Below are 22,649 nucleotides of genomic sequence, written 5' to 3' on the forward strand. Positions count from 1 at the left end.
TACAAACACACACACACACACACACACACACACACACACACACACACACATTGTAATGACCCTGGGTTTATTACAATATACATTGTACAGACAGAGACAGACACACACGGACGGACGGATACACACACGAACGGACGGATACACACACGGACGGACGGATACACACACGGACGGACGGATACACACACGGACACACATACTGGGCAGGCAAATACTGATTGGAAATAAAATGATCCAGTGGAATGGACATAGAATGAATTACTTAAATAGACAAACCTATTTCCAGGCGATCTATTCTTTATGAAACGCCTGTGTTCTTCAATCACAATACATCTATTTTTTCGTTTACTGACCGCAGCAACTAAGCGAGGTCAGCAACATAATCACTGCAGTGACCACTTCCCTTAAATGTAACTTGTGCTGATCAAGAAACCAGCTTCCCTAAATGTCACTTGCGCTGAGCAAGAAAGTAAAAAAGAGAGACTTCCGTTGCGTCCACTCTTCTCCAGGCAAAACTTAAACACTCCGCCTCATGTGACCACGATCATGTGACCAAAGTGGGCGGGGTTTGAAGCGCTGTGTTCGCGCTGTTTCCGGGAGTAGATCAAATTGATTTTCACACTGCATTTTCTTTGAACAAGAGAAAACAAAACATTGATTATTGCGAAAGTAATCAGTAAATAGAGGATAGGCTTACTTCAATGTAGAATATGTCAATAATGTCAAACAAACACTTTGACTGGAGTGTTTAAGATAAGCTTTATAGAGCTGATGCTATATTTTCTTAAAGTGGACTCTGCAATATACTGCAACTGAAAAGATTGTGTTTATGATTTGGAACTTTATGAGACGGATATGGCTGTTGGTCATGATGTGATAGTTTTGTTGCTGGCGGTAATATGCTGTGTTGTAGAGTGCAAGAAGAGGAACGTTCTTCTTATTATCGGTAAGTCACTTTTTGCTCTGGGTTATATTAACTGCAGTTGAATTAATCAAAGATCGACACTGCGTGTCACTTATCAATGAATTCGATCAGATGTATTTGTGAGTTTTTGACATCAGTTCTTCAACTTAGCTACTCGGTCAACACACTTCATCTCTCCCCCCTTCACTCTCTCCACTCCCTTCCCCCCTCGCTCTCTCAGCGGACGACGCAGGCTTCGAGACGTCAGTCTATAACAACACCGTGGTCCGTACGCCTCACCTAGCCGCTCTGGGTCGACGCAGCCTGGTGTTCCAGAATGCCTTCACCTCCGTCAGTAGCTGTTCTCCCAGCCGATCCACCATACTGACAGGCCTGCCACAGGTGTGTGTGTGTGTGTGTATAGAGAGAAAGCAAGAGCGAGAGAGAGGAAAAAGTGTGTGTGTTCACCTCCTCCCTATGGTTCCTGGTCAAAAGTAGTGTACTAAATAACAGGGTGCCGTTTGGAACACACTCCTAATTTTCCTTCATGATGCATAAATCAAATCAAATCAAATTTATTTATATAGCCCTTCGTACACCAGCTGATATCTCAAAGTGCTGTACAGAAACCCAGCCTAAAACCCCAAACAGCAAGAAATGCAGGTGTAGAAGCCTGCATACAGCAACATAAAGTGGGGACATCCCAGATGGAACACTATACCCTATACAGTGCACTACTTTTGACCAGAGCCACATAGGGAATAGGTTGCCTTCCAGGGCAGGTCTAATATTCATCCATTTTGTTTTCCCGTGTTCCTCTGTCCTCAGCATCAGAATGGTATGTACGGCCTGCACCAGGGAGTCCATCACTTCAACTCGTTTGACGGAGTACAAAGCCTACCTTTACTGCTGGGCCAAGCTAACATACGCACAGGTAGTTAACACACATTCACCCTACACACTCATCATCACACACCCACCCGTAGCATTGTCAAGACCTTACACACACACACACACACACACACAGGTAGATAACACACACATCATCACACGTAGCATTGTCAAGACCTTACACACACACACACACACACAGGTAGATAACACACACTCATCATCACACGTACGCACACACATTCATGACACGTGCGCGGGGACATGTGTGTTTTGATGGAGTGTACCAGAGTGCCAGTTTCCCTGTTCCTCCTCCATACAGGGATCATTGGGAAGAAACACGTAGGCCCTGGTCCTGTCTATCCCTTTGACTTCGCCTACACAGAGGAAAACAACTCTGTACTTCAGGTACAATCATTAAACCATTATTTTATATATTGTTTGTTTAGCGTTATTATGCTATTTTAGAATCTTATTTTATGACAATCTATGATTGTAAATTGGTGTATAATTAATAAACAGTTAATCAGCTCAACCAATAAATTGTACTGCTACTACTACTACTACTACTACTACTACTACTGCTACTGCTACTACTACTGCTACTACTACTGCTGTTACTACTCCTCCTATACTGCTACTACTGCTTCTGCTACTGCTGCTACTACTACTACTGCTACTACTACTACTCCTCCTCCTATACTACCGTTGCTACTACTACTACTACTACTACTACTACTACTACTACTCCTCCTATACTGCTACTACTGCTTCTGCTACTACTACTGCTACTGCTACTACTCCTACTACTAGGTGGGTCGGAATATCACCCGGATCAAACTACTGGTCAGGAAGTTCTTCCAGACCCAGAGAAAGGAAGAGGAAGAGAGACCGTTCTTCTTGTATGTGGCGTTCCACGACACCCACCGCTGTGGCCATTCCCAGCCGCAGTACGGAGCATTCTGTGAGAAGTTTGGGAACGGCCAGAGTGGAACGGGGAGGATTCCAGATTGGAAGCCAGAATACTACACCCCAGACCAAGTCAAGGTAAGGATTTGGTGCTGGTTCTGTTGTTCTCTGTTCTATGCTCATCTATTCTAAGACACTATATCACTTTACACCTGCTATTTGAGAGTACGGTCATTAATTATTTCATTGAATATATTATCATATGTAATTTAACACTTACCCAGGTGCCCCACTTCGTCCCAGACACCCCTGTAGTGAGAGCTGATTTGGCTGCCCAGTACACTACAGTTAGCAGACTGGACCAGGGTAAGAGGAGGAAGAACACACACACACACACACACACACACACATGAATAGAGAGAGGAACACACACACACACACAAACACCGATATGAATAGAGAGAGGAACACACACACACACACACACGAATAGAGAGAGGAACACACACATGCAAGAACACACACACACACACACACACAAACACCGATATGAATAGAGAGAGGAACACACACACACACACACACACACACACCGACATGAATAGAGAGAGGAACACACCCACATGCAAGAACACTCACAGACGTGTATTTGAACTCTATTTATCACACAGCTAATACATGACAAGTAAACTTCTCCGCTGTAGGTATTAGTCTGATTCTACACCATGAATCCATCCACGGCCGTGTCCGAATACCCACACTAGCGTACTACATACTTAAACTGCATACTCATTTCTAGTAGAATTCACTCGTCTTTTCCCACCTCACGTGTTTGACAACAGCTGATAATCAGATAAATTGACTCACTACCAAAATGAACTAATGGCGGGAGGCAACACAATCGCTCATCACATGACCCATTCAGAGTTCTGTTTTCTACATTTCACAAACTATACTGAACAAAAATATAAACGCAACAATTTGAAAGACTTTGTCTGAGTTACAGTTCATATAAGGAAACCAGTCGGTTGATATAAATTCATTAGGCCCTAATCTATGGATTTCACATGACTGGGAATACAGATATGCATCTGTTGGCCACATTACCTTAAAAAAAAATGGGCCTCACAATGGACCTCAGGATCTCGTCACGGTATCTCTGTGCATTCAAATTGCCATCGATAAAATGCAATTGTGTTCGTTGTCCGTAGCTTATGCCCATACCATAACCCCACCGCCACCATGGGGCACTCTGTTCACAACGTGTCCTCTCCTGTCTTCCATAGGTATTGGTCTGGTGCTGGCTGAGTTGAGGGAGGCTGGTTATGAGAATGACACCTTGGTGATCTACAGCTCTGATAACGGTATCCCTTTCCCCAACGGACGCACCAACCTGTACGGATCAGGCACCGCAGAACCCATGTTGGTGTCATCACCTGAACACAGGGAGAGATGGGGAGGGACCAGCCAGGCCTACGTCAGCCTACTGGGTGAGAGGGTGGGAGGGGGAGCAGGAGGGAGGGAGGGGGAGCAGGAGGGAGGGAGGGACCAGCAGGAGGGAGGGAGGGACCAGCCAGGCCTACGTCAGCCTACTGGGTGAGAGGGAGGGAGGGGGAGCAGGAGGGAGGGAGGGACCAGCCAGGCCTACGTCAGCCTACTGGGTGAGAGGGAGGGAAGGAGGGACCAGCCAGGCCTACGTCAGCCTACTGGGTGAGAGGGAGGGAAGGAGGGACCAGCCAGGCCTACGTCAGCCTACTGGGTGAGAGGGAGGGAGGGGGAGCAGGAGGGAGGGAGGGGGAGCAGGAGGGAGGGAGGGACCAGCCAGGCCTACGTCAGCCTACTGGGTGAGAGGGAGGGAAGGAGGGACCAGCCAGGCCTACGTCAGCCTACTGGAGGGAGGGATGAGAGAATGATGGTTGGAGGGAGGGAGAGAGAATGATGGTTGGAGGGAGGGAGAGAGAATGATGGTTGGAGGGAGGGAGAGAGAATGATGGTTGGAGGGAGGGATGAGAGAATGATGGTTGGAGGGAGGGATGAGATAATGATGGTTGGAGGGAGGGATGAGAGAATGATGGTTGGAGGGAGGGAGAGAGAATGATGGTTGGAGGGAGGGATGAGAGAATGATGGTTGGAGGGAGGGAGAGAGAATGATGGTTGGAGGGAGGGATGAGAGAATGATGGTTGGAGGGAGGGATGAGAGAATGATGGTTGGAGGGAGGGATGAGAGAATGATGGTTGGAGGGAGGGATGAGAGAATGGTGGTTGGAGGGAGGGATGAGAGAATGATGGTTGGAGGGAGAGAGAGAATGATGGTGGAGGGAGGGAGAGAATGATGGTGGAGGGAGGGAGAGAGAATGATGGTTGGAGGGAGGGATGAGAGAATGATGGTTGGAGGGAGGGATGAGAGAATGGTGGTTGGAGGGAGGGATGAGAGAATGATGGTTGGAGGGAGAGAGAGAATGATGGTGGAGGGAGGGAGAGAGAATGATGGTTGGAGGGAGAGAGAGAGAATGATGGTGGAGGGAGGGAGAGAGAATGATGGTTGGAGGGAGAGAGAGAGAATGATGGTGGAGGGAGGGAGAGAGAATGATGGTTGGAGGGAGAGAGAGAGAATGATGGTTGGAGGGAGAGAGAGAGAATGATGGTTGGAGGGAGAGAGAATGATGGTTGGAGGGAGAGAGAGAGAATGATGGTTGGAGGGAGAGAGAGAGAATGATGGTTGGAGGGAGAGAGAATGATGGTTGGAGAGAGAGAGAATGATGGTTGGAGGGAGGGTTGAGAGAATGATGGTTGGAGGGAGGGAGAGAGAATGATGGTTGGAGGGAGGGAGAGAGAGAGAGAGAATGATGGTTGGTGGGAGTGAGAGAATGATGGTTGGAGGGAGAGAGAGAATGATGGTTGGAGGGAGAGAGAGAATGATGGTGGAGGGAGGGATGAGAGAATGATGGTTGGAGGGAGAGAGAGAATGATGGTTGGAGGGAGGGAGAGAGAATGATGGTTGGAGGGAGAGAGAGAGAATGATGGTTGGAGGGAGAGAGAGAATGATGGTTGGAGGGAGAGAGAGAATGATGGTGGAGGGAGGGAGAGAGAATGATGGTTGGAGGGAGAGAGAGAGGAAAAGGGAGGAGGGAAGAAGGTATTGGTGGATTGACTGATAATAGCTGGGGAGAATGAATTAATGGATGTGTGGATGTATTTCTTGATGCATGTGTAATACCACTGTTACCATTAGGGGGAGACATAACTACCCTTCTACGGTATATGTTTGGGAGATCACCTCAAGGAAAGGAGGAAGGAAGGATTTTAAAAGTAATTTAACCACTATGTTTAAATCTCAATTTGCCTTTCCACAATTCCTCACATCCTCTCTCTCCTCTTTCTCAAAGCCCATTGGTGGAGAAGTTCAGAGGGGAAACCTTGGATGTTCTTCTCCAATGTGCTTTAAGGAGGCAAGGAAATTGGATAAATTGTGATAGAACCTAACCATCTCTCCCCCTCTACCTCCCTCCAGACATCACCCCCACCTTACTGGACTGGTTCTCCATCCCGTACCCCTCATACTTCCTCCCGGGCACCCCCACCACCCCTGTCAGCCTCACAGGCCGCTCCCTCCTCCCTGCCCTTGTCTCCGAACCCTCACCTGCCGCCTGGCACACCGTCTACGCCAGGTAAAACCCTCACCCACCGTCTATGCCAGGTAAAACCCTCACCCGCTGCCTGGCACACCGTCTATGCCAGGTAAAACCCTCACCCGCTGCCTGGCACACTGTCTACGCCAGGTAAAACCCTCCCCACTGCCTGGCACACTGTCTACGCCAGGTAAAACCCTCACCCGCTGCCTGGCACACTGTCTACGCCAGGTACAAAGGAAGGAAGGAAGGCACGGTGTGTTATATGTTGGTGTTATAACCAGTTAACCACTGAGACTATATATATATATATATATATATATATATATATATATATATAAATAGGGTGATTTCCCAGACATTGATTACACCTACTGTAGTCCTGGACTTAACATCATGTTCCATGCAGATTCTCCGTTGAGAATGATTTTTAGTTCAGGACTAGTTAGAATCTGTGTCCGAGAAACTGGCCCATAGTGTGACTTTCTTTCTTTGTGTGTATTAGGTAACACTTTACATTACAGGGTCCTTATTACTGTTTAATTATTATTTCAGTCTAACGAGTATTGTAATTACTCATTACTACACTGTACTTTGGATTATTGCTTTTTTAAAATGTTTTCTTTGTTCTTCCGCAATGTCTACGGCAGCCAGTCCCTCCATGAGGTGACCATGTACTACCCTATCCGCTCCATCCACCAGGGGGCGTACCGCCTGCTCCACAACCTCCACTACCGCATGCCCTTCCCCATAGACCAGGACTTCTACGTCTCTCCCACCTTCCAGGACCTGCTGAACAACACCCTGACCGGACAGCCCACAGGCTGGTTCAAGACCCTGCAACAATACTACTACAGGTACTGGTATAATACTATTATACACTATTATATTATACACTATTATATTATATACTATTATATTATACACTATTATACACTATTATATTATACACTATTATATTATACACTATTATACACTATTATATTATATAATATTATACTATATTTTACACTATTATATTATACACTAGTATACACTTATATTATATACTATTAAACGATATTTTACACATATTATACACTATTATATTATACACTATTATACTATATTTTACACTTATATTATACACTAGTATACTATATTATACACTATATTATACACAAGTATACTATATTATACACTATTATATTATACACTATTATACTATATTATACACTATTATATTATATAATATTATACTATATTTTACACTATTATATTATACACTAGTATACACTTATATTATATACTATTAAACTATATTTTACACATATTATACACTATTATATTATACACTATTATACTATATTTTACACTTATATTATACACTATTATACTATACACAATTATATTATACACTATTATACACTATATTATATACTATTAAACTATATTTTACACTATTATACTATATTTTACACTATTATATTATACACTAGTATACTATATTTTACACTATTATATTATACATTATTATACTATATTTTACACTACTATATATCTGAATAACACCCTGGCCAGGCGACCCACAGGCTGGTTCAAGACCCTGCAACAATACTACTACAGGTACTTTTTGAAGGAGATCCCTTTCTGTATCTGAGTTTAGAGAGGACAGATAGACATAGTGAGGGGTGTAGAAACCCCAGAGAACCCCCGTCGCTGCAGTGGCGGTTGTGGTTCGGAGTCAGGAGCTTAGACCGATACATCCAACACTATTATACTAGACTATAAACCGGGAACTTTGGGTCCTGGATGCTGATTGGCTGAAACAACTTTTCAGCCGTATGTACAGTGCATTCGGAAAGTATTCAGACCCCTTGACTTTTTCCACATTTTGTTACGTTACAGCCTCGTTCTAAAATGTATGAAATGGTTGTTTTTTCTCATCAATCTACACACCGTGATGATAAAGCAAAAACAGGTTTTTAGAAATGTTTGTGAATAAAATAAGTGAAATAATACATTTCCATAAGTATTCAGACCCGTTACTCATAAAGGCCTGATTGGTGGAGCTGCAGAGACGGTTGCCCTTCTGGAAGTTTCTCCCTCCACAGAGGAACTGTGGAGCTCTGTCAGAGTGACCATTGGGTTCTTGGTCACCCCCCTGACTTAGTCCCTTTTCCCCGATTGCTCAGTTTGGCCGGGCGGTCAGCTCTAGCAAGAGTCTTGGTGGTTCTAAACTTCTTCCATTTAAGAATGATGGATGCCACTGTTCTTGGGGACCTTCAATGCTGCATAAATGTTTTGGTACCCTTCCCCAGACCTGTGCCCCGACACAATCCTGTCTTGAAACTCTACGGGCAAATCCTTCAACCTCATGGCTTGGTTTTTGCTATGACATGCACTGTCAACTGTTGGACCTTATATAGACAGGTGTGTGCCTTTCCAAATCATGTCCAATCAATTGATTGGAGTCCGCCTGTGGTAAATCCAAGTTGTAGAAACATCTCAAGGATGATCAATGGAAACAGAAAGGACCGGAGCTCAATTTTGAGTCTCATAGCAAAGGTTCTGAATAATTATGTAAATAAGGTATCTGTTTTTTTATTTGTAATAAATTTGCAAACATGTCTAAAAACCTGTTTTCACTTTGTCATTACAGGGTATTGTGATGTCATTACAGGGTATTGTGATGTCATTACAGGGTATTGTGATGTCATTACAGGGTATTGTGATGTCATTACAGGGTATTGTGATGTCATTACAGGGTATTGTGTATAGATTGAGGATTTTTATTTATTTAATCCATTTTAGAATAAGGCTGTAACGTAACAAAATGTGGAAAAAGTCAAGGGATCTGAATACTTTTCAGAATGCACTGTATATCAGACATTATAAACTGTGTGGTTCCAGCCCTGAATGCTGATTGGCTGACAGCCAGGGTATATCAGACCGTACACCACATGTATGATGACATGTATTTTTACTGCTCTAATTTAGTTGGTAACCAGTTTATAATAGCAATAAGGCACCTCGGGGGTTTGTGGTATAGCCAATATACCATGGCTACGGGCTGTATCCGGGCACTCCACGTTGTGTCGTGCTTAAGAACAGCCCTTGGCCATGGTATATTGGCCATATACCACACCCCCCCGTGCCTTATTGCTTAAATATACCACTGTTGTGCAAAAATACTTGTTTACTTTTCTATTTATGTTGGTAACCAGTTTATAATAGCAATAAAGCACCTCAGGGGGGTTGAGGGACATGTCAATAGGGGGGGTTGAGGGACATGTCAATAGGGGGGGGTTGAGGGACATGTCAATAGACCACACACCTTTGGGCCTTTAGTATTTGCTTAATTATTCTCTTATGTAGCGGTATAAGAACAGTAGTACCATCTTCATTAACATAGAAATGAAACCATACAATATAAACACTATACAATATAAAACTATACAATTTAAAGCATAGGATTCTATATACAATATAAAACTATACAATTTAAAGCATAGGATTCTATATACAATATAAAACTATACAATATAAAATAAATGGTTCTATATCTATGATACTACTATTACCATAGAAATATAATTAATAGAATGGGCTTGGAACCTCTAACCCTGGAAATTCATTCTATTTCTATGACTACGACAGGGACCGCTGGGAGCTTTTTGACTTGCGGTCGGACCCAGAGGAGGCTGTGAACCTGGCTGGGGACCCGGCTCTCGCCCCGGTCCTGGAGAGCCTCAGAGACAGGTTAGTATTACTGTTCTATAGGGATATTATGGATAGATTAGTGTATCATCGATATGGATATTATGGAGGGTTGCAAAATTCCCAGAAATCCGGTTTGGAAGATTCCCAGAACCAGGATGGAATCAGCAAGAAATATGGAATTCTTCAAACACAAACTTGGGAATTTCGAGAAAGCCAAACCATTTCCCCCTTGGGGGTATTTCTTATGTTATATCTTATGTTATGTGTTATGTTAATTATTTCCTAATGTAATGTTGCCAGGCTGCTGAAGTGGCAGTGGGCCACTGGGGATCCGTGGGTCTGTGGACCAGACGCTGTGCTGGAGGACAAACTGGAACCACACTGTCGACCGCTCTACAACGGACTCTGACCGCAACTAGACCACAACTGGACTGTGATTGATTGTGGATCCAATCATATTTATTTTATAAAGCCCTTTTAACATCAGCAGTAGTCACAGTGTGCTTCATAGTTAGCCGGCCGGAACCTCCACAGAGCAATCAATGCAGAAGACGAATCACAGTGGCCAGGAACATCTCCCTATAAAGAAGGACAGGAATCCGGCTCCGACGATGACCCATCCTTTTCTGGCTGTACCAGGTAGAGGTTAAGGGTACATGTGGCCATTAAAGGAGTACTTGGGGATTTTGTGCCAGCCACAACTGTCTTTATTTTAATGTGAGTTATAACCCATGAGTTATGACTATAGGGCCAGGAGTTTTGACCAGAAACCACCTCGTGACCTGAACAGGAAGAACTATGGGTTGTGATTAAGACCATCGATGGCTGAAAAACAAAACAAATGTGGTATAGCTTCAGTGCAAATGTTCTGGACTTCACACAATGTATGTTTTGTACGATGTCAGTTTAACATCTAGATGTCGTTGGGATTTGATTTATGTTCTGTATGATGTCAGTTTAACATCTAGATGTCGTTGGGATTTGATTTATGTTCTGTATGTCAGTTTAACATCTTGATGTCGTTGGGATTTGATTTATGTTCTGTATGATGTCAGTTTAACATCTAGATGTCGTTGGGATTTGATTTATGTTCTGTATGATGTCAGTTTAACATCTAGATGTCGTTGGGATTTGATTTATGTTCTGTATGATGTCAGTTTAACATCTAGATGTCGTTGGGATTTGATTTATGTTCTGTATGTCAGTTTAACATCAAGATGTCGTTGGGATTTGATTTATGTTCTGTATGATGTCAGTTTAACATCTAGATGTCGTTGGGATTTGATTTATGTTCTGTATGATGTCAGTTTAACATCTAGATGTCGTTGGGATTTGATTTATGTTCTGTATGATGTCAGTTTAACATCTAGATGTCGTTGGGATTTGATTTATGTTCTGTATGATGTCAGTTTAACATCTAGATGTCGTTGGGATTTGATGTATTTTGTCAAATAAAGTATTTTTTTGCTTCTCCTATTTGTTGTTTATTTCATAATGTCATCTGTATTTAAGTTCTTAAAAGCTGATATCGTTTTATGAACTTTGGTATCAAACTTATATTTGGGGATGGGATGAACGGAAATGTAAGAAGGAAACAAATGTTCTGTTTTATTTACAGACCTTTTCATTCCAAGCTTGTGTTAATTATTTCTGATGATGAAAACGCATGTGTGACAGGCTACGTAGGCCTAACAGTGCACTGAAAACATATTTTATAGCCCAAGACGAAAATCTAGGATTGTTTCTAGGCTATATTATATCATCAGCCTGTTGCATGTGGATCACACAAGTCGGCTACCATCAGATCAGGCTGAATCACAAGAACCACCGACGATTTGATTCACCGATTCGTTTTTAAATCAGACTACTCAATTCCATTCGCGTTATTTAGTCAGATTATTGATGATCTGTTCTCCGATATTGGAGATGGCCTTTGGTCAGCACTTTTAAGTTAACCTAGTTAAAAAAAAAAAAAGTTAATGGAGCCTGTAATTATTATATTCCCATTTGGTCATGTATGGACGACAAGGTGGTATTTGGTATTTAATTAGGATCCCCATTAGCGGTTGCGATAGCATCAGCTACTCTTCCTGGGGTCCACACAAACCATGACATAATACAGAACAGTAATAGACAAGAACATCTCAAGGACAGAACATCAATTTTTTTTTAAAATGGCACATGTAGCCTACATATCAATACATACTGTACACCCAAACTATCAAATAGGGGAGAGGCGTTGTGCCTTGTGGTGTTGTGCCTTGAGGTGTTGTGCCTTGTGGTGTTGCTTTATCTGTCTTTTGAAACCAGGTTTGCTGTTCATTTAAGCAATAAGAGACGGGAGTTCCCTTCAATAATGACTATATAATACTGTACGCTTTCTTGAATTTGTTCTGGATTTGGGAACTGTAAAACAAAAGACCCCTGGTGACATGTCTAGTGGGTTAAGTGTGTGTGTCAGAGCTGTGTGTAAATTGAGCCCTCTGATTACAATGAAGAGCAAGACGTGTCGCTCTGTTCTGGGCCAGCTGCAGCTTGACCACTCGACTGGGCAATAATCAAGAGAAGACTAAACTAGAGCCCACACTTGCTTTTTGGAGTGAGATGTCATAAAAGCAGATGATTATTTATTACGGACAGACCTCTCCCCATCTGTACAACCGTTGAATATTTATGTTTTGACCATGACAGTTTAGACTCTAAGGTAACACCAAGTCATTTAGTCTCAACTTGTTCAGCAGCCACACCATTCATTGGTTATATAGGCTGTTATCTAAAAATGGGGATCTTATTTACACTGTTGTGGGGGTACGGGGTTCTACAGAAGGATAAACTAACAACTGAAAACGTGTGCTTTTTAGGATAGCCTATAATTTACGAGCACTTGAACACATTTCCTAATCCATTCAGTGGGCTCTCTCTCTCTCTCTCTCTCTCTCTCTCTCTCACTTCTGTAAAGTTAAAGCATCTGAAGCTGGACCATTTATGACGGAATTCAAGTCATATGCCAATAAACGTAATTTACTTTCTAGTTTTCAAGAAACAGATGAGGATCGGTGTGATGTCACTATGTCAACCTCCCCAAACACAGGGGTAAAGAGAAAACGCATAAATCCGGATTGGATTGTTCATCTGCGTGCGTAAAAGATGAATCATTCAATCTTTCTGATCCAATTGACAGGTCACGATCGTGCCGCGCGCCTATATAAAACGGTCACAACATTCGAGAACACCCAACCAAGGGAAGAACCCGCCAACAAGAACGTCCGTTGATATTGGTAACCTAGGCTACAGCTCACCAGGGAAGAAGACAAGAACAGAAGAACCAAAAACATCCCGACGACAACCGAACCGAACCAACCAACCGAACCAACCGTCAAACCGACATTCCATCCAGCTGCGTAAAAAAGGAGTCACGAGATGGAGAGGTCTGTTAGATTCGCCGTGGTGTGCGTCGGTATCTCCATGCTTATCTCGTGCCACCCTATCGAGGCGTGGTACAAGCAGTCCACCGGACCGAGCTACCACTCGGTCGGCCGAGCCTCGGGTCTGCTGTCCGGGATCCGGAGGTCCCCGTACATCCGGAGGTCTGAGTCAGAAGAAACGGTGATGGACAGCGGGGAGAACACCGGCACCGAGAACAACTTGGTGACTGACGGTAACCGACAGACCCCCGTACTCAAAAACATGGTAAGTGTGATTTGGGAGGTAAAATCGTTGAATTAAAGTCTAAGGTAGATGGTACCCAAAGAGAGGCCCTATTAGTTCGATATGTGGTAAAATACAGTACATTTCTGCTGAGATTCTACCTGCACCCAAATGAATGAAGTGAATTGATTACCATTATTACAATGGCAAAATTTGACAATGTATTTTTTGGGGGGCAAAGTGCCGTAGTCACATTTAAAAGTTGAAACATCTTTTAAACGTGAGATTATATAAATTGGAATCGACTAGGAAGTAGCGCGCCAGATATCAGACCACTGCGTAAAAGGCGCTGTCCTTCAGCACCAAAGAGACGCGCAATTTGCCTACTGTCAAAGAAATTAAAACGTTTTAGCAGTCTTTATACCCGGTAAAATACATTGTAGACTATAGGCTAGACCTACTTGAATAATAGCCTATAAATAGTAACCTGAATGTGACAAAAACGGAACTAAAACCAACCTTTGAAAAGACAAAATGTCTCAGTAGTCGGTCTATATTTCAATGTGACAATAAGTACAAATCATTTTAATTTCTTGAACATTTGTATCCATTTCTATTTTTCTACATTTCATCACATTTCCCCCAAACAGGTCTACTTTAATGTGCCACAATTAATGACTGAACATCATTTAACTCGCCGTTTCTCTCTCAGGCTATCTGTGTGACAGACATCTCTCCCAACCTGAAGAGCTGCGAGCTGCTGCGGGACGGGACGAGTACGTTCCAGTGCAAGGCTGACGTGTTCCTCTCCCTCGACTCGCTGGACTGCCTGGCCGCGTGAGACCCAACAAATCTCCCGCCGGCGCCAACAACAACAGTTGACCGAGGTAGACGGGCGAGAACGCAGGCAGCGTGAGAGAAAAAGGACCGGTGATCGATGATGACATTGAATGTTTTCTCATCATTTATATATATATAAATAAAAAAAACGGATGTGAATAATGTTTGTTTAATACTAGCGGTGTAAAACAAAACAAAAAAAGACCAAACGAAAAACCCAAAGTGCAATGTGTGTGAGAGGAAGTTGTTACTAGGCTACAAAGCTATCTTTTGTCACCCCCCTATATTCCTATGCCGACCCCCACCCAGACCCTCCCTTGTAGGTTACCTGCGTTGCCTAATGTAGGCTATTATTACACGTTCATAAATCGTTGCCTGCTGAGCAGAACCTGTCCAAGTACTTTTATTTATTTTATTAAAATGAACAAATATTGCTAATTTGATTGGTGTACATTTTGTATTTATGCTTGACTGATAGTAGCCTAGGCTACATATTCATTGTGGAAACAAATGAAGATGTTCTTTTGTGCAGTAGGACCTAGCCTATTTCGAAGCCTCAGCAACACAAATCACTTATATTTAAGTATTTTCATCCAGACAATGGTTTTCACTGAAACACATTTTTCTGCAGTCAGTTGCACTACATAGCCTATTCTAAACTGGGTAGTTAGAGCCCTGAATGCTGATTGGCTGAAAGCCATGGTATATCAGACCATATACCATGAGTATGACAAAAAAGTACTGTTCTAATTACGTTGGTAACAAAGTTTATAACAGCAATAAGGCACCTCAGGGGTTTGTGGTATATGGCCAATATACCACGGCTAAGGGCTTTATCAAGGCACTCCGCAGTGTGTTAATCAATTAATCTGAAGACACCAAGTTATTTCACAAGATCGACTGAATTATAATCCAATTCTGTGTCCAAATCTCAACCCAAAAACTCAAGATTAAAATGTTATTAGATGACAGAAACATATTAAACAGAATTTAAATACTACAAGGCGTACATAAAAATATACTTTTTTTACCCCCCAAGACCCCCATAAACGGGCACAATTAGGAATGATTCACATAAATACATAATGGTAAGATTTTATTTCTCAAATGCTTAGACAATAGTTTGATAGCAATAGTCTTCCAACAGATACTTGTCTGTTGAGCAACTTAGACAAAAATCCCCAAATGAATGACAGAATAAAACATGTAAATTAAGAAAAAAGAGGAGCGAGAGAAAAAGGAAGAGGTGTTTGAGAGAGGGAGAGAGAGAGAGGGGGAGGGAAAGGAGAGCAGGACACAAGAGTGATGAGATTTACTGCAGTTAAATAATGCCAGTTGTTTTCTGTGATCTCTGTCCCATTAAGGAGTGATAGGCATTGATGGATGGAAGGAAAATGCACGTAGTCTGTATGCATGAGTGAACCCCTTAACACACACACACAGTATGGATGAGTGAACCCCTTACCTCACACACACAGTCTGTATGGATGAGTGACCCATAACTCCACACCTCCACATCAGTACCACACTGCCCGCGCATCTAATGGACAAACGGTAAATCCTCCTGCCTGCCTGCCCCCACACACACACTAAGACATGCACTAAGCTGAGTGAGCATTTAGCTGGATGACAGTAACCGAGCAACCAAAGCTGAGAGGAAGCCTATCATTACCGTCTACAGGGTCCCTCCTATGAGCTCTGGTACGAATAAGAAATATAACAAGTATGTTAAGAATTAAAATGTTGATGTTGTATTATTCCTATTCTGATTAGGGTTGCATAACAACAACAATAACACAAATAAATATGTACCATAGTCCATGATTGTTCACAAAAACAAGGAGAGGGAAGTGAAATGTTTCCCCAAAGGACCTCGTCCTCGTTCCAGGAAGAGAAATGTTTCCCCAATGGACCTCCTCCTCGTTCCAGGAAGTGAAATGTTCTCCAATGGACCTCGTCCTCGTTCCAGGAAGTGAAATGTTCTCCATTGGACCTCGTCCTCGTTCCAGGAAGAGAAATGTTCTCCAATGGACCTCGTCCTCGTTCCAGGAAGTGAAATGTTCTCCAATGGACCTCGTCCTCGTTCCAGGAAGAGAAATGTTCTCCAATGGACCTCGTCCTCGTTCCAGGAAGAGAAATGTTCTCCAATGGACCTCCTCCTCATTCCAGGAAGAGAAATGCTCTCCAATGGACCTCGTCCTCGTTCCAGGAAGTGAAATGTTCTCCAATGGACCTCCTCCTCGTTCCGTGAAGTCATGTAAACAGTTCCTGAGGAACTGAACCGAGGGGTCTTTCATTATGAAGTCGACTTCAACACGCTTTTCTTCCAGAACCAGAAAACGGAGTAGGGTGCCGGAGCCCCTAGTCACTGATCTTGGGTCAGTTTTCCATTATCCCCACTAACGGTTAAAGGGGAAATCAGCAGTTGATCTTGGGTCAGTTTTCCATTATCCCCACTAACGGTTAAAGGGGAAATCAGCAGTTGAAACGATAACAAACCGTCTCCCCGCCCGTTTTGGTAAACAGCTGAGGGACGGGGCTGGAGAATTGTAACCTCTCTCAAATGCATAGCTAGAGCTATGGATGCAAAGACTGTCAATCCATGATATCAACATTCTAGTTTTAACCATGTTGAGGCTATTTGTTCACATTTACGTTGTTTACAAACAGAGTAAAACAAGCTTATATTTTGAATTAAGCTCATGAGGCATTTATTTATAAGTTACATTCAAGAATCAATGGGCCAGTTGCTAAGTCCAAAAATGGACGTAGCAACAGCTGATTGACCCTTTAAGGTTATGATTTGTTGAGGGGAAGCTGCGTCTAGCTCTGTACCGAGGGAAACTTCACCCCAGAGTCCAGAAGCCAACCAGCACCATCGGAACTGTTAGAACTCATAGGAACTCTTAGAACCAATCATAGCAGAGAGACGGCCTCTAGGTTCTCTTTGATGATGGTGTCCATGACGACCTGGAAGACAATCTGTACGTTGGAGGTGTCCGTTGCCGTGGTGAAGTGGTGGTAGATGAGTTTGCTGGGCGTGGCGTTGAGAGACACAAACATTCCGGCAATGTATCGGGCCGCAGCGTCAACGTCACAGTCTGCACCTGAGGGGTGAGAGAGCGAGAGAGAGGGAAGAGGGGGAGATGGAAAGAAAGAGGGTTTAAGGCAATACCGTTTTCAGAGTTAGTTTCATATCTTGATAAGATGTTGTATTATCATGATGACTTCATCTGATCTCAAGCCTGTATATTGTTATTTTATCAATGACAAAGGCGGCCATTTCCTGTCCAACACCAATGGATTGCAATAGCATTATCAGTCTGGTCACATATGTTTTACCTATTGCGTGTGGTGCACGTGTCGTGTGTGTGTGTGTGTGTGTGTGTATTAGGGTGTGGTCAGTGTGACTGACCTTTGAACTGCGGCACATACAGCCGCAGATGCCGCCCCGAATGTAAAACCTTCTCTTGAAAAAGATCGATCTTGTTCATAAATAAGATCTGCAATAAATAAACAAATACATTAATAAATACAAACTATCCGACATCCCTGGTCGGCAATTATACACAAATACATTAATAAATACAAACTATCCGACATCCCTGGTCGGCAATTATACACAAATACATTAATAAATACAAACTATCCGACATCCCTGGTCGGCAATTATACACAAATACATAAAGTGGTAAACAAACATACAGATGAACAACAGGGAGGACGTTCAAACAACGTTCAATCAACGCTCAAACAACGTTCAAACGTTCAAACAACGTTCACACAACGTTCACACAACGTTCAAACAACGTTCAATCAACGTTCAATCAATATTCAAACAAGAATAATATTGTGGTTACTGGTGACAAACCATTTACTGTAAATATCACTTCCATGTGATACGGATATAACTGCAGAACTATATTGCTCATCAATCAACCGTAAATGCCAGTTGATGATTGGTCAAATCTGTACATGAGATTGGGAGAGCGATCACTGGCGAATTCAGATCAATTACCTAGTGAAGCCTTGGCTACAGGAGGATTGATTGAGCTAGCTGTCGCAAGTATTGTGGGTGAGTCAACACACTGTCCCTCCACTGACTGTCCCTTTCACAGTACACAACACTCTGACTCAGAGGCTTGCATCCCAAATGGCACCCTATTCCCTATATAGTGCACTACTTTTGACCAGAATGGCACCCTATTCCCTATATAGTGCACTACTTTTGACCAGAATGGCACCCTACTCCCTATATAGTGCACTACTTTTTACCAGGGCCCATATGAAGGGACATAAAGGGAACCGGGTGACATTTGGGACGCATCTTAGTTCACTAGTTGACCAATTAAAAGTCTATGAGGAGTTCTCATTCTACCTGGCTTTGGTTCATTTGGTTAAAAGAACAACAACTGGCTAGATAATGATGGATGAACTGAATTGAATGAAGAGAATAATGAGAGAGTGTGTGTGTGTGTGTGTGTGTGTGTGTGTGTGTGTGAATGTGGTGTGTAATTAACACAGTGGAACAGTGGGTGGAGGGTTATAGGTTAGCAGACTCACAGACACGCCCTGATAGATTAATTACTCGGTCTCACACACGTACGCATGCACACACCACCACACCAAGTGGGCATGAAAAACACACTAAAGGAGGTCCCATTAAACAAGCTCGTTACACTGTCCTTCATTTGATGAGGGCGGGTGCGTGTGTTGGTGTGTGTGTGTGTGTGTGTGTGGGCTGGAAGCAAGCAGAATGCACATCTAAATTACTGTTCGCTGTTTAATTACGAGTGACAAGGGACCTATTAGAACAAAGGCTGTGGTCGGTCGTGTGTGTGTGTGTGTGTGTGTGTGTGGTGACAAAGACATTGCAGAGGCATGTCCACTCAGGAGCCACGAGTGACATAAATGACAAGTGAGAAAGAGAGAGAACGAGATGGAGAAAGACTTCCTCCATGTTTGCTTCACTCATCCGTTCCCACTCTGTCCTCCCCATGGACTCTCTATGCGTAACAGTGAGTGTGTAGTGTGTGTATCGTGTGTGTGTAGTGTGTGTAGCGTGTGTGTGTGTGTGTGTGTAGCGTGTGTAGTGTGTGTGTGTGTAGTGTGTGTAGCGTGTGTAGCGTGTGTGTGTAGCGTGTGTGTGTGTAGCGTGTGTGTGTGTGTGTGTGTGTAGCGTGTGTATGTGTGTGTGTGTGTGTATAGTGTGTGTGTGTGTGTAGCGTGTGTGTGTGTGTGTAGCGTGTGTGTGTAGCATGTGTGTGTGTGTAGTGTGTGTGTGTGTAGCGTGTGTGTGTGTAGCGTGTGTGTGTGTGTAGCGAGTGTGTGTGTGTAGCGTGTGTGTGTGTGTAGCGTGTGTGTGTGTGTGTAGCGTCTTCTCCATCCTGTCCATTAGCAAAAGGACAACTAGAGGACAACCATGTCAACCAAACCCTGTTTAGACTTGGCCAAGTAGCTGTAACTACCAATGGAAGAGTTTCTGTACGGATGGGACTTTTCTAGCCATAATAAAATAAAATAAATCATGGCAAAATCTGTGCACTACAACATTTGAAAAGATAAATAAATGAACTTTGCATGCTAGGCTAGTTTGGCAAATTTTCTTCTCGCCCAGCCTGCTGGTCACATGATCTCTTACCAAACACCATTCTGTCAGACTTCTGACATCGTTGACGGTCCATCTGTTCTCTCTCATTCACTCCTGTGTATTCTAATTACAGCGTGTACAAGGTTGTTTACAAACTGGGGGGAAAAAAAAATGTGCTTTTCATTTGAATTGGGCTTTAGACTAGGGCCTTACCATTGAGGTACCCCGTTATAGAGACTGTCTGTTACCACTGAGGTACCCCGTTATAGAGACTGTCTGTTACCACTGAGGTACCCCGTTATAGAGACTGTCTGTTACCATTGAGGTACCCCGTTATAGAGACTGTCTGTTACCACTGAGGTACCCCGGTATAGAGACTGTCTGTTACCACTGAGGTACCCCGGTATAGAGACTGTCTGTTACCACTGAGGTACCCCGGTATAGAGACTGTCTGTTACCACTGAGGTACCCCGGTATAGAGACTGTCTGTTACCACTGAGGTACCCCGGTATAGAGACTGTCTGTTACCACTGAGGTCCTACAGTATAGAGACTGTCTATTACCACTGAGGTCCTAGGGTATAGACACTGTCTATTACCACTGAGGTACCCCGGTATAGAGACTGCCTATTACCACGGAGGTCCTACAGTATCTAGACTCTCTCTTACCATTGAGGTACTACAGTATAGAGACTGTCTCTTACCATTGGGGTACTACAGTATATACACTGTCTCTTACCATTGAGGTACTACAGTATATACACTGTCTCTTATCATTGAGGTACTACAGTATAGAGACTGTGTTACCATTGAGGTACTACAGTATAGAGACTGTCTCTTACCATTGAGGTACTACAGTATATACACTGTCTCTTATCATTGAGGTACTACAGTATAGAGACTGTGTTACCATTGAGGTACTACAGTATAGAGACTGTCTCTTACCATTGAAGTACTCTTGAAGAAGATGTTGTTGCAGATGGAAGAGAAGAGTTTCAGACTCTCCTGTAGGCGGTTCTGAAAGAGGGGAAATCATTAGATGTAACATTAGTAAAACAGGCGTCTGTCACGTCAGACCATGTGTAGTAATATTGTCACAGTGTTCATCAGGGAAATGACAGGTAAAGATGTCGGGGTAACAATAGAGAGGGTGTCTCACCATACATGGGTCCTCTACTAGAGTCATGTCGTATCCACTGAGAGAAACAACAAATACCACGGCCCGGACGTCCTCGAAACAACCAATCCACTTCCTCCTCTCTGTCCTCTGACCCCCTACATCATACATCCTGGAGAGGGGGAAGGGGGAGAGAATTATTTTGTATAAATATATCATTTTTTTAATGAGCGAGTGAGAAATGTGTACATTAGATGGAACACATCAGAGTCATTGATTATGTGGAGTAGTGAACTTGGGCAGCCAGTGAGACAGGTTATTAGTGTGGTCGTGGTTTGGCCAATGTGTTTAGAGTGTTTTAGATCCATGTGATAATGACAGTTAGCTGTCAGCAGGATGTTCACAGCATAGGTTCAAATAGGACACCTGCTACTATTTAGATAGTGTGTGTGTGTTTATCAATTAGCTAAAAGACCATTAGTAAGTTCATTAATTTACTCAGATTGAGGGAACCGTCGGTTGGGTCCTTCAGGAACACCTGGGTCCTCCGTGAAGCCCCTCGAGGTCCACACAGAGCTTGCGTCCCAATTGGCACACTATTCCCGATTCAGAGCAGTCTTTTTGATCAGGGCCCACGGGGCTCTGGTTGAAGTAGTGCACTATATGGGGAATAGAGTGTCATTTGGGACACGGCCAGAGGGCTTAGAATAAGCCAGAGATGATGGAAACCTCTGTAGTATTTTAGCGTAAGCCAACGTCATTAAAACAACAAGGGATCTCATTTGGGATTTAGTGATGCCAGTCTCTTTTCTCCTCCCCTCCTAAAAGGTCCGGGGGCGAACGGTTGAACACCGTCACACTCTGCGGCAATGAATACCGTTTTTTTTTTAAATCACTTTTTACTCGCAATAAACCATAACAATTATTAATCTGCAATTAACTTGATATGCTACAGTCCATGTTGAGTATTGGTGAGTTTGTCTCTGCTCTCTGAAGATTCTACACTAAAACTGGTGCTGGCTAATATGGTGTGAAATCAGCTGATAATCAGATAAATTGACACGCTGTACCAAAATGAACAAATGGCAGGGGTTAACGCAATGGCGCATTAGAGGATGCAATCAGAGTACAATTTACAAAACGTCACATCCTAAAACGGTTTGTTTTTCGCATACTATTTATTTGGGGTTATTATTCGTACACAACGATGTCTAGCAGCTCCATCTGTTCAGCTAGTGTTATCACTGTGTTCGGTGTGTGTGCAGTATATCATATCATCCAGCCACATCTATAACATCTGTTCAGCTAGTGTTATCACTGTGTTCGGTGTGTGTGCAGTATATCATATCATCCAGCCACATCTATATCATTTGAGCAGCAGATCATCTGGTCTGTAGCTAATTGGACTTAATAGTTTATT

The 22,649-nt window shown here is 43.1% G+C and overlaps 3 protein-coding genes across 3 annotated transcripts in view; 2 read left to right on the forward strand and 1 right to left on the reverse strand.

Annotated features, from left to right (window-relative positions):
• Positions 1 to 572: 572 nt before the first annotated feature.
• LOC139424335 (N-sulphoglucosamine sulphohydrolase-like) lies at positions 573 to 11,508 on the forward strand. The gene is made up of 11 exons (XM_071176068.1): positions 573 to 946; positions 1,146 to 1,306; positions 1,733 to 1,838; positions 2,118 to 2,203; positions 2,609 to 2,842; positions 2,989 to 3,070; positions 3,991 to 4,194; positions 6,216 to 6,372; positions 6,984 to 7,190; positions 9,973 to 10,074; positions 10,336 to 11,508. The coding sequence occupies exons 1-11, from the start codon at positions 856 to 858 to the stop codon at positions 10,442 to 10,444; spliced, it is 1,539 nt and encodes a 512-aa protein (XP_071032169.1). The 5' UTR covers positions 573 to 855; the 3' UTR covers positions 10,445 to 11,508.
• A 1,784-nt stretch (positions 11,509 to 13,292) lies between these two features.
• Positions 13,293 to 14,594, forward strand: LOC139423737 (neuropeptide B-like). The gene is made up of 2 exons (XM_071175352.1): positions 13,293 to 13,725; positions 14,396 to 14,594. The coding sequence occupies exons 1-2, from the start codon at positions 13,456 to 13,458 to the stop codon at positions 14,522 to 14,524; spliced, it is 399 nt and encodes a 132-aa protein (XP_071031453.1). The 5' UTR covers positions 13,293 to 13,455; the 3' UTR covers positions 14,525 to 14,594.
• Positions 14,595 to 15,638: 1,044 nt separating this feature from the next.
• Positions 15,639 to 22,649, reverse strand: part of LOC139424336 (guanine nucleotide-binding protein G(o) subunit alpha-like) — a 33,327-nt gene continuing 26,316 nt past the window's right edge. The window contains exons 6-9 of the mRNA XM_071176069.1: positions 21,272 to 21,401; positions 21,058 to 21,129; positions 17,939 to 18,026; positions 15,639 to 17,630 (exon numbers count right to left, since the gene is read on the reverse strand). Coding sequence (XP_071032170.1) covers positions 17,440 to 17,630; positions 17,939 to 18,026; positions 21,058 to 21,129; positions 21,272 to 21,401 — 481 coding nt within the window. The 3' untranslated portion in view covers positions 15,639 to 17,439. The remainder of the gene's footprint in view (positions 17,631 to 17,938; positions 18,027 to 21,057; positions 21,130 to 21,271; positions 21,402 to 22,649) is intronic.

The sequence above is a fragment of the Oncorhynchus clarkii genome, chromosome 13 (assembly GCF_045791955.1).
Source record: "Oncorhynchus clarkii lewisi isolate Uvic-CL-2024 chromosome 13, UVic_Ocla_1.0, whole genome shotgun sequence".
NCBI classification, from domain to species: domain Eukaryota; kingdom Metazoa; phylum Chordata; class Actinopteri; order Salmoniformes; family Salmonidae; genus Oncorhynchus; species Oncorhynchus clarkii.